Source organism: Netta rufina (assembly GCF_964035555.1).
Source record: "Netta rufina genome assembly, chromosome: 3".
NCBI lineage: Eukaryota > Metazoa > Chordata > Aves > Anseriformes > Anatidae > Netta > Netta rufina.
In genome coordinates, this window is record NC_140125.1 from 55,352,223 (window position 1) to 55,365,434 (window position 13,212).

Below are 13,212 nucleotides of genomic sequence, written 5' to 3' on the forward strand. Positions count from 1 at the left end.
ATGCAAAGCTGGTAACTACCTGATCCGCTGCAGAGCTACGCTAGAAACATTACTAATGCAGTCTCCGGACCTATCAGGCAGCTTTGGAGGAAAACAAAACCCCTTTTCATGTTATTCTTGAAGGATTTGATGGCTCTTGTCACAGGTAAATTAAAGATGAGTAAAGCTACACCATCTGGAAACAATAACACAAGAAACCACTGCCACCAGTACTTACAAGAGCTGAAGCATTCTCTAGCCAGTTATCCTTGCAGCATGTATCCGAGTGCAGAACTGCATATCGTAACTCTTGGGCTTATCTGGTGCTTATTTGAGATGACCTGAGCAACACATTTGTGGGTGGCTTTACCAGGAGTGAATAATCCCAGATTCCTTCTTAATCATCATGTATTCTTCCCCCCTCTACACTATTTTTTTTAAATTCTACCACGGCCTCTCAGTCTCCCTGACTATTCTCCATGACAACAGACAAAGAAAAGCAATGAGAAAACATATCAGCTACACTGAAGCTCCAAGATTTCCCAGTCCTGTACAGGCCACCTTTCACATCTTCATTCCAAAGAAAGTAACACCCTATTTAGGACACGTGGAAATAACAGACAGCCACAGTGAATCAATGGGTCATGTAATCACACTCATTACTTTCCTTCAGTGCTACCAAAGTGGTGTTAAGGAAAGCAAATTTTAGTCAGCTACCCACAAGCAAAAACTGCAAAGCAGGGTGATAGTACATCTTTGCCATGATAATGTGGTGGGGTCATGTTGCCTTTACCCAACATAATGACAAGACAAGAGCAATGACAAGAGCAACACTGACACAGGATGTGGCTCTGTAAACAGCTGAGGAAGAAGTAGATCTTTCCGCTAACCTTATTGATGATCAGCATAGTATCTATGGCCTATGGCTCATCTGTCAAGAGAGGGTTAATATCCATATTACCTAAATTCTCTATTAGGGCCTGCTCTATATACAGACTGAGGTGGGAACTGATTAACCACTAAGAGCTTGGGGTAGCAAAAATAATTCACAAATTTGCATTTATTATTCAGTAGCAATGATTGTTTCCTGCTGCAGGTTGACAGGGGTGACGGATCTCCATCTCTTCATATTTCATAGGAGGAGTTGGGAAACTAATCAGAGAAGGAACGGCAGTTTCCCAAGCCATTATTACATTTAGTTTGCCTGGATAAAATCAGTGATGAACCCACAATAAAATTGTCACTGAGTGAGATTTCATGAATTAAGTTACATTTCTGTTTTTCTTTTCCAGGATTCCTGAAAGCTGACATAAATTCCATCGAATTAATTCTCAAACAGGAATTCAACAACTTTTAAATGTTTCTAGTGCTGCACAGAAGCCCAATATCAACCCATAAAAAATAATTTGTTTGTTCTTCACAAGAAAATCTTCTAGTAACAGAATACATCAATGGAATATGCCAAGAAATCCAGGGTTGTTCAACAAATTGGTTTCCCAAATTTTGCAGATCTTTGAAGAAACAAAAGAAACCTCTTTCCCCTCAGCACCAGTTCTTGCAGTCAAATATTTTATGAAATTATTTAATTTAAAAATAAAAATAAAAATCAATGAGACTGTTTTCATCTTAAAACAATAGAAAAACCTATATTTACTTTAATCTACCATAAAATTCATGCAATGCCTCACCAGCAGGATTTCAATTCAGTTTTCCACAAGAATATAACACTTTAACACATCTCCAATTGTAAATCTTTCCTCAAAAAATAAATTTAAGTTTCCTCCTCTGAAAACTGGCTTATGCAAGTTGGAAATCTTTCATTTCATTGAGCCTGGATGAATACTGATTAAGAAATACTTTTAATTTTCAGACCTAGCAGACTACAGCACCAGTGCAGAACAAACAGAAAAGTCTGACTGTGGAAGATAGTTATTACCAGTAAAACCAATGGCACTGACCACGGGCATAACAGCAGTTTCAGATGTGAACATATCGTAACTACTACACATAGTCACTGACTGGAACAACCTGAAACTGAACAAAATGTTCAGTTTGGCTCATACTTTCCTATTCTTCTGATAATGGTGAATGTTCCTCTGTAAAGACAAATTTCTTGATGTGTATTTCAATATCACAGGTTCAACTAGGAAAAAAATAAAATTAAGGAAAAAAAATGTGTCTAGCTCCAGGGAAAATCTGAGGACAACAATCCTCAGAAGAGTCTGAAATAAATGCAAAACATCACAGTTATTTTTAACTTTAGAAGGGTCATAATTTTTCTGTGAGGCTGGCAATACAGGCTAGCTTTTCATCTTTTTTGGGGGGAGGTTTTGTTTGTTCATCTGTTTAGTGAGATCTAAGGGTTGAACAGGATGGGATAGTGATGCTGCATGAAAACACAGGCTTCAAGCTTGCTGTCCATTGCTCCTCCACTTGGCAAATACAACTGGGAGCCAGCTGCAAAGAGAGCTGTACAATTGAGCGTTGTTCACAACCACTTCTGTGCCAGACTGGCTCCCCTGATAAGCAAAAATGAACAAGAGAAGTGATATCTTCAGTGAAAGACTTCTGTCAGCTTAGAGATCCCATGTTTGATTTAAAAACATAGAGCAGGGGCTCTATATATTTCCAGCCTCCCTTTCAAATGGGTGGCCTCGACCAATTATTGTTGGGAATGAAACCTAGCTGGGCAGCATCCCTCTGGAGAGCTGCCAAGAAGCAGTTGGAGTTTGTCTTTGGGATGCTTCTGTCTAGAGTCCAGGTGTACTGCAGCTTGCAAATGCTCCTGAAGGAAGAAGCAGGGCAAAATAGACATATGAGGCTCTCTGAGAGGGAAGGAAAAGTTTGTTCTACAAGCAAAATCAGAGGCATTGCTCTACTGCTGAAGACCAGACTTCACGTCTCCTGAAGTTTAACTCACAATTCATGAGTCTGAGATGGTACCAAAGGCTATGATCATCAGTTTGTCTTCTACAGAGCTGTATTTTCCTAAAACCTCAAGGATTAGACAGATGTATGTCTAAGAAAAGTCCTTTGCTAAGCTCATGTATCCTAAATTACTCTTTTCTCATCTTTTGAAGAGTAGCTCTTGGAAGCGAGGGGACCCCTGGCTGTGGGTCCATACAACAGATTCAATTTTACCCCAAGAATAGAATTGGGGCAGCCTGTAACAGTCTCACCACTTGGCCTAACCCATGAGCAAGATCTCTGGATATTGATGATGTCCTCAGTCTTCTCTGATCTCTTCAACTAGTCAGTAACTTTGACATAACTTCAGATATACTTACGAGAGCATTGCCATCAGCTTCCATGAATGGTTTCAATTTAGAGGGAAAGCTGTAAAAAGAAAAAGGGTTGTTTGCTTGAGTTTTGCATTATATTTTCATAAATTAGTCCTGACAATAGATGAAAAAAAGTGTTAACGTGATTTGACTTGCCAGCTTCACCCTCTCATCTTCTTCCACCCTTTCAAAAAATATCTTTTCCAAAGGTAATGCCATATTATGTGAAAAGATTTTACTGATGTAGAAGGCAACTATTGATAAGGAGTACTAACTCAAAGATATCCTTTTTTTTTCTATGAAATAAACATATTGAAAGTCACAGATATAGTTGGGGAAGGTACTTTTTGTTTGTTTGCTTTCAGGGTTTTTCTGTTTGGCTTGTTGGGTTGTGGCTTTGTTTTAGAAATGAATAGAGAATAAATAAGTAAATCTTGAAGTGTCATTTTTTTCCCCTACTGTGAAAGAAATCAATAGGATTTTTATTTCCACTGAGATGAAACTATTTCCACTCAGCTGAGATATTCCCAGTGTTTTCTGAGTGTTCTAATCAGCTCATTTGCTCCCATCTCCTGAGCACAATGAGATTTCATAGCTGACTACCCTATAATGAATTACACTCTTCCCTTTTTGGAGAGCAAAAATTGTGCAGTCTGATAACATATGGTAGGAATTATATCCCAAGGATATCCAAAACTACCAGTTACCCATTTATGTAATTTCATTCAATATACACAACCAATAGTCAACTCCCTACGTGATTTTCCTTGGGCTGGTAGAATGAAAATATAACAAAAGAATCTGTGTAGTACAGAAGGTAAAGGAAAACATACCGACTTTGAATGCCTACAATGTTTCTATGAACTCCTCATCTCTTTATGTATAAAACAATCACTCAGTGAAATGGGAGAGTACAAGACTGCTGAAGTGAGCAAGATAGGATTTCCGGAAATAGAGCCACACTTCAGAAGAATTTCTAACAAGAACTTTTTCCTGTTACTAAAACAAGTAATTTAAGATATGTGGCATTCCTCATGCATAATATTTGTTTCATTTTGAAAATAAAGTCTTAGAAAATAAAAACCCACCTACTGGTTTCCAGCAATTTCAAAGCAAAAATAGAAATGCAAACAAAAACATATTTTTCTGGCTCCCAACTGCTTCTGTTCAAAAATAGAAGGAAGCACTTTCTAAAAGTGGCTCAAAAAGTAATATAAAGATGAGGAGAGATGTTATAGCAAATAATTTCAAGGATGTTTAGAAATAATAGCTAGTGTAAACAAGCAGAGGAAACACCTTTAGTTATACAAGCAAATTAACATCAAGCTTCAAATGCCAAGCCAAAAAGTAAGGAAATAACAGACCAAATTATAGTAATTATTGTGACATGTGGCCTTTTTTCCTGTCAATTCTCCATTTCAAGCATGCTTTGGGGTTTTTAGGGGGGTGGGGTGTAATTTTACAAACTGCACAGATCTGAATTAGCCACTATACAAGGAGAAGCATTAGTTAATTGGCAAGGAAACATTTCCGCCTGTGTGATTTGTGCCAAAGGAGTTGCAATGACTTTCAGCAGATCCTTCTCAGTGACTTTAACTCAAACTTTTGTTTAGTTTCCAGAAACTGGCTAAGCAGTCTTTGAGCCAGCATCCAATTTTCAAAAGCAGCATTGACTTCTGTCTCATTCTAGTTAAGTGTAAAATTTATTACTCTCTGCGTATGGAAAGCTGTAAAAATAGGTTCACTGCAGACTGGCTCTCATGCAGATGAACTGACTTTATTTCTCCTAAGTAAACCCAACCTGAGTGGGATTAGTTGCACTGTGAAACAGTGCAGATTTTTATGCCTACTCAAGTGTACTTCACTGTTGCAAAACCAACATTTCAGAAGGGCATGACCTGTTTATCTCTGCACTACAGTAAAATAAGTGTTTCCTTTCAATTCTTCACAGCTGTGCAATAGGACAAGTCTATCCTTTCTGAGCAGACAGACAAAATAGGAGGAGCTGGATAAATACAGCCTCTCATGCAGAGTTAGTCTATAATCACCCTATTGGATATTGGTATAGACAAACCTACCAGGGTTGTCTCCGGGAACTGTAACCCCCTGCCCCAAATATTCCCCTCCCCACGCTGCAGTTAGGGTCCCCTGCCAAGCTGTGTCCATCCCATGCCATGTGTGTGACATGAGGCAGTCTCATCATTCCACAGGCTCCACAGTAGCCCAGGAGCATACCCACAGATGGTGCTTTGGCTTGCAAAAGAGATTTCCAGAACATGAAGGCTACATCTGAGCTCAAGAGCTTGATAAGCCAGTGAGAGGTTAGTAGAAGATAACATCTGAGTTCATACTGCCAGAAGGGTGTCCTGATTCCTAACTGGAATAGCCACAGCAGGAGAACACATGTCCAAGACCATCTCATTTCATAGCTCACTTTCCAGACTAAAGACAGGAATGTGCATATCCTTGCCCTGACTCAGATAGACTTTGAATTTGAAGCAGGGTCTCACTTCCTAAGCAACAAGATGAGGATGTGGCTTTCCAGCCCTCCCCATAACCTTCTGCATTTGCAGCAAGATAAGATATGGGAAGAGGAGAGGAAAACCCTCCAGCCTACAGATTGAGGCACTCACACTGAAAATGTACACCAGGATTGCAGTCTGCTGTTGTGGATGTTCAATTCTCTAAAACTGGAAAATGGGATAAAACAAAGAGAGAGGGAAAATAAAATACAGTGGAACCTCTCCCAGTTCAAATGGCTTTATAAAGGAGAGAACAAACTTTAATCTCTCATAGCCTGGAATATAAACTACAACAAATCTATTGGATAAAAGCAAATGAGATGGTTTTAGATTACCAGTTTGTAAATCTACTTTTATTTGTCTTTTCTTAGAGGTGTCAAAACCAATTCATTTAATTTCAGTCTGAATCGAATAATTATGTCAAAAGTGGTTTCAGGTATAAGATTTCCAATTCAAATTTCTGAGGTTTTTGTTTTGCTATGTTTTGATTCAACAACTGAACCATAAACATCACTTTGCATATCTTTATTTGTACTGCTTCACTCCCGTGCTTTCAAGAATAATTAACAAGTAGGTACATGAGTAATAGCTGATGCAACAAATGTGGAAACACGGCAAGTGACTTATCAGAAATATCTTGCAATCGTTTCCATTTGACTGCATCATCTTTTCTGAAATAAATAGAAATATCTCTGTTAAAGATGAAAGGTAATGTTAAAGGTGGGGGGTGGTAGGAGACAATGATTTTCATTGGAAAATATATATATCTTAATCCATTAATAATAATACTCTTGTGGAAGTCAAAATCTACATGGCCTGACACTGTCACGCTGGTTGCAATGACATTGGTATAAGCCTGCCACACATGCCTTCCAAGCATCCCTCAGATGCCATCCAAAGTGGGCATATGCCTTCTGCTTCTGAGCAAAATATTTGAGATATGTGACATGACTCAAATCATTTGTATTGCAGAAACACCCGTAATGTGTGTAGCTCAGATCCTGTTCAGATGGCATTGATACAAACTATTCAGAAAATTTCTGTTTTACCAAGTACCAAGTCAAGGCTGTAAGACAACCTGGAAAAGAAACTCTGCCTTCTTTCTGTCTCCATTCCTCATGTTGGTCACCAGCATTGATATCTCCTTTGACTTTTTCTGTTGTGTGCCACTATTTGCACTTCAATGGGCAATGAATTGACAGGCAATATGAAATTAGCAATAGGGTTACAAAAATTTGCCTAGAAAAATCAATGATTACTTAATCATGGATCTCACTTGCAAGCATTAGGAATAGCATTGCCCCACATTATAGCTGTGCTTGAAGCACTGTCCTGTGTCAAGGAGACAGCCTTATATAACAGTCCTAAATTATCCCATTACCTCTAACAGGGGTTGTTGTAACAATGCAGGGGAAAAAATCATGACAGTGATTATAAGCTAATAATTGTCCTTTGGGTTACTAGAGATCAATTTAATCTGACAGAACCTTACCATTAGCTACTAATTAATCAGATCTGGTCAGTTATTTAACTGGTTAATTAACTACCTAAATCAACTGTCCTACTCGTACAATTTGATTCATGACCTGCAGGTTTTCTCTCATTTGCCATCTCACCAGGTAAGTCAAGTAGTGGGCTGGTGCTGTGCCATGGGGCAATGACAAACAGACATGGATGCTCTTTTCACAAAAGCTCATGGACCATGTCACCACAGTTATGTTCCACTCGCCTTGGTCTCCATTACTCCACATTCCCAAATGCAGATAAAATTCACCTCTGAGATTGAAAACATCAAGTCTATTAAAGTACAAGCATTAAAATATAAGTCATAATTGCCAGAGAATACCTTAAGCTTTGGCCACAATGGATAAATTTAGCATACTAAATAGAAATTAGCCTTTGAATAGCCACAATAATTCTTATAGCAGGCCTACCAGCAAGAAAATCCATCTGCCACATTATAACCCCATCGGTTATAACCTTATTTTCAAAGGCATTTGAAACGATTCAATCCCCTCACCTGCAAGCAATTCAAAAAGACAACTTCTGGCTCCGTTTGGGAGAGGGCCAGGAAAAACTGGAACAAAGTTCACTGCTCCCGCCTCGGAGACAGAAAGGGTCTGGAGACATCGCTCTGCTGGGATCACGGCCAGGGAGTCAGTCCAGCCAGGTCCAGCCAGGGAGCCCAGGAGTGGCGGGTGACAGGCGCCGACAGCTCCGCGAAAGCAGCTGCAGGAGCCCACGCTCGCTACCTTCCGGAGGAGAGAGGCTGGAAAGAAAGGAGAAGTTCAACAGAAGAGAGATGTTCCAGCTGCCTCTGGGGTCTCAATGGCAAACATAAAATAAAAAATAATAATAATGTAAAAAAAAAAAAAGAGAGAGAGAGAAGAACTCAAAATGGTATGCTTAGCTAAGTGCTTCTGCTCCAAACTTGAATTTGCATGCAGACTCTGTGCTGATTCTTAGTGCTATTCTGCACTTTGAAGGCCAACAAAATCCCAAGTTAAAAGTGGGGATTTTTCAAAAGCCTCAAGTACAGTGCTGGAATTACTGTGGCCTCCTAGTTGTCTCCTTCACTGTGGCAGGCAAATAAAAGCAAGCAAGGCTGAGAAGGTGGCTGCAGAAATGGATGAAAAGTCAGTGCAGTTAGGGGGAAAAGAAATGCTTCAGACCTAGGGGAGCACTTCCCAGGTGTTTTGCTGTGTTCCAAAGATGCACAATTCCCTGTTAGCCCAGAAAATGAAACATAGAGAGGAGGCAGGAAAAGAAAAAGCCCAGAGCCTATAGACCCTCCTGAGATACTGGTCTAAAGGAAAGTGAGCAATAGCTCTCTTTCTGAATAGGACAAGATTCAGAGGACCAAAGAAAAAATAAAATGTATTTTCATCCAAATTAACCAAATTTGCTAAAAATAAGTTTAATTTAAAAAATAAAAATAAACCTTCCAAGTGGAGCTGACCAGTTCCCTTGGGCTCCCCTATCATGCCTCAGCATCCTTCTACCAGGGACAGGCAGGGAGGCTGCCTGGCACACCCCGGCTTTCACCTCTGCCCCACGCCACCCCAAGGACAAACCATCTTTGGGGCCCTTCCCCCAGCACACACAGTGGGACACAGTGGGACAGTGGGACACACACAGACAGTCACCATGGGAATGTAAACCAGCTTTGGAGAGGAGCACTGGATAGGACATCTGCAGCTGCTCCTGCTGTGATGCTCTGCAGGGCTTCCTGAGAAAGGCACAGCCTCACTCAGGTACTATCAGAGTACCACACTCAGCCAGTTTTCTGATTTAAGGTCATGAAGCTAAAACAGAGCATAAGCCAACCAGCCCCTCCTATGCTTAGAGCCATCCTCTCTCCAGGCACTGTGAATGGAATTTTCTCCTATTCCCAAACACCAGAGAGCTACCTGAGCAATATGACCCACCCTGATGAGAGGTGCAATGAGAACATTCAGTCCCGTTATGGCTGGCCACAACTGCAGTGCAATACATCAAGATAACAGGAGCACACTTTTGGCTCCCGTGTTTAAGAACAAAAGGCCACAGAAAGTTGTTAATATTTGCACTCTCTGCATATTAGGTGTGAATTCTCTCCTTCCTTCCACCCAGGCAACGTTCACTACACTGACAGCTCTAAACAAAGGCCAGCATTCACATTTCTAGAGAAACATCAAGAGAACAGCTTTTTAAAAGTAAAGCAAAATCGTTATGCTGATGATTAGCAAGGACGAAGCACGAAAGCTGGGACAGTTGCTGCTTCTTCCATCAAAGATTCCCACTTAATGTTCAAAGTTCACCAAAAACAGAGTTCTTAGGAGTCCTGTTTGATTTTTCATTAAATGGTTGGAAGCACTGAATAATTTATGTTCCTTCCACCCTTCACAGTACACAAAGTATGCACATGGTACTCAAGTCTCACCACTGCAGTACTTGGCTGCACCAGCCCCTTTTTTACTTTATGTTTGCAAAGAGCAAGAGGAAAAAGCCTGCTATACTACACAAAAAGATCACGGCAAGAAATATCTGCTAGAAGATATCCTCCCACAAGCATGAGAAATAATTTTGTCCAAGATGGGTAGTGTAACCAACTAGCCCTGGAAGCTGAAATAAAATTTACAAAAAAAAACTGTTCCTGGTTGCAAAGGATTGTTACAATGCTTTTCTGCAGCCATCAGTACCCGTAGCATCCAGGATTTACAGTGATCCTTGTTTTTTAAACACTACAGCCTTTGCCAAAAATCTGCACACAGAAATAAATCATTAAAAATGACAATTTGCTACTCCTGCATATGTAGATTCTGACTACATTAGACACTTGCTTTCTGAAACTTAAAAAAGTGAGTAACTCCTTTTCTGAGGGGTTGTCTTCATTGTCTTCATTGCAGTGAAATCTGGAAACAAAGCAGTGAGCATTTCTCTAAAGGAGAAGGTAATGTGGCAGAACTGTTTACAGAAAACTGAAAAATTAACTTTCTCTTTTGCAAGAACAATTTCCATGTTTTCTCAGAAGACCTGGACTTTATGTCATAAGCTGTATTTCGTGAAACATTTTCCCTCTAAGTTCCACCATGCTGTGTCTGTCCCAATATTTTGAACAATTTTAAGTCTCTATCTCTCTCCTTCTAAGGAGAGATTCTCTCTCTCTGTTTTTCTAACGAACTAGTCGCCTGCTGTTTATATCCTTTTATATTTGGATCAGTGTATTCTGATGTAAAGTACCTCCATTTTTTAACCTAATTCCTATGCGTATATCTTTCAAGTTTTATGGAAGAAAAGTAAACAGCCAAAAAAACGAACAGACTTTTCAGTGATAACAAATTTTAATAAATGTAAAATAAAATTAATATTATCAACTATTTTATGGCAGTTTATAGCTCACGGTAATTGCAGCCTGCATAGTTAATCTTACTTTTATGATCCTCTTTCAATAAATTATTTGTAATTGTTACTCGAGTTTTCCCTCTCATGCCATGTGCCATATTGGCAACAAAACACCCATGGTAGAATGAATTAATGAGCAGTAAATGCCTGGAGAAAAGCTACCCTGTGCTCTGGATTTCCCATTGCAGCAGAGCTATAATTTATACCAGTTAAAGAGTCTGAGGCTAATACAAGGATTTGAAACACCCGTAATTTAAATTGTCTCCATTTAAATCAATTCACTTGATGACACAACTTTCAGCACACACTTTTTCTGACACGGGGAAGCAATGGTGTGTATTTGTCTTCCTAGCTGATCTCTTGTGCTTTCCTCAAGTGCTGCAACACATCCTGTTTCTGTTGGCAGCTAAATAGCTTCTCATGCCTTTTGCAATCATTATCAAGCCCAACGAGGTTATAATCCTCCTCCCCTGTTTAAAACATTGAAATGATTTGAAAGATTCAAAGAGTGCCAAAAGATTTGGATACAACTCCTGTATGTGCATCATTGGTAGACCACGACTGAGTTACTACCCCATGAGGAGTGGTGGAGCTTTTTGGGCACACCTGCACAACCAGAAACACCTCAGCAAACTCACATAGCTCTGAAGGAGCATATGAATGTGGAAGTCCTTTAAAACACCAATAAACACCTTGTCTTTCTGGAGGAGACCTGTTATTGTTCGTTACTTAACATCGAAAAGTACACTCATTTTTTTGGGATGAGAATTGAGGAAAGTCTAAATGTAAGCAAGATAACCATTGCACTTAAGTGGCTTTAACACACCAAGATGACAAACTTAAATCCTATCAGCCAGTGCAAGAGTTTTATTATGAACTTTGTAGAAAAATTCTCATCTTAAGTCATCATTAGTCCTAGTTTGTACTTCTTTTCCATGGAGAGTCTCAGAGAATACAATGTTTTCATTAAATAAAATACAAAAATAAAGTAAATAAAATAAAATGGAATAAAATAAGCTTCCTGCCCAAAACCAGAAATCTTAAAAAACAAAATGCAACATAATTTATTAAGAAAATATACAGCTTTGAAATAAAAGTCTTTCCTTCTTACAGGGAAAAAATGAGGGGAGTTGTTTTATCTAAAAACACAGATAAGATGAACAATCTAATGACTAAATGACTAACTAGAAAAAAAATAATAATTTCACTTTTATATTTTCTCACATGCTTATTTACTTTTTATTCCCCCATTTATCTTTCCTTTTGTTGAAACCTGTACCCCAATATGAGGTGACAAAACACAAAGTGAAATCAAACCATATCATTGCTAAAGCTCATTATGTCCTAGTTTAAAGGACATAATTTCAAAACCTATTGCAGTCTTTACACGGAATTTTATAATTCACATACAATTGAGCATTAATATGAGATACAGACAAACCCATAAGAAGGTTAGCACAAGAAACCCACCCCTCACGAAGTGGATAAAGTTTTGACCATCAGTATGTGATTTGTTGAGATTTAAGAAAGGAATAATAATTATTCCTCCAAAATAAATAAACAAACAAATAAATAAATAAATAAATAAGACTACTCCAAAGAGAAGAATTTACTCTTTCCTTTTTTTTTTTTTTTTTTTTTTTTATCTTAAGTGTCTGCCACTTCAAGATTTAAATCCCAGCTTTTAGCAGAAGAAAGCCAGCTGATCACAAATATTACGACAAAGGAATTCTGGAAAGTTGAATTCAAGGTAGCCAAGGCTGAAACTCCACAGGGCTTTGTAAGGCAGGTCAGTAGGTCAAACAGCTGTTCAGACTGGATGTCAGTCAAGTTTTTGGCACATTTTGTAAAGTGTTGCACATGTAGCCCATATTTTCATACTGTATGACTTCATTAAAAGCAAAAGAAGGGGTGAGAAACAGTGGAGCAATGGTACAGATTTTAACTGAGCGCCCAATGTCCTTGCACATCTGCAGACAGCAATATAGGGCCCAAACATAATGCAACAGAATATAGCATACAGCAATGTAATGGACCAAAGTAGGAGCAAAGTTAAGCATGCTGAGTAGCTCTCTCTAAAGCTGTCCAAAGGTTTCCATCAGGAGACAAACAAGCTCGCACGCAACCCCGATTTGAAAGTTGATTTTATCAGAAAATACCCAAGTCGGGAAACTGGAGTAAATCCTATGGACTCAGGAATTAACTGACACAAGACCAAGATGTCTCTTCTGCAGTTATAGAAACCCAAGATCAGGGTCTCATTGCTGTCATCCACTGTTTTAGAACTGCATCTCCACAACGCATCTTCACTGGCAACTTAGTTTATGCCAGGCACAAACAACATATCCAGAAGACAGACAGCTTATGGAGAGTCTTGCATTCCCCTGCAACTGCATATGCTATGCGTCACTTTAGGGTATGTTTTCAATTTTAGCCTCTGCAGGAGGGAAGGTGCTTTAAGTGCACCCACTGTGCATTTGGGTACAATCCACAAGATCCCAGGTGGAGACACAAGGCAAAAATCACACCTGAAAAGAACCTCTCTA

The 13,212-nt window shown here is 39.1% G+C and overlaps 1 protein-coding gene across 1 annotated transcript in view; it reads right to left on the reverse strand.

The window, feature by feature from the left end:
• IPCEF1 (interaction protein for cytohesin exchange factors 1) overlaps positions 1-7,934 on the reverse strand; it is a gene marked incomplete at its 3' end in the record, with an annotated part of 46,353 nt that extends 38,419 nt beyond the window's left edge. The window contains exons 1-2 of the mRNA XM_084284425.1: positions 7,803-7,934; positions 3,267-3,315 (exon numbers count right to left, since the gene is read on the reverse strand). Of these exons, the coding sequence (XP_084140551.1) occupies positions 3,267-3,290 (24 nt within the window). The 5' untranslated portion in view covers positions 3,291-3,315; positions 7,803-7,934. The remainder of the gene's footprint in view (positions 1-3,266; positions 3,316-7,802) is intronic.
• Positions 7,935-13,212: the final 5,278 nt, after the last annotated feature.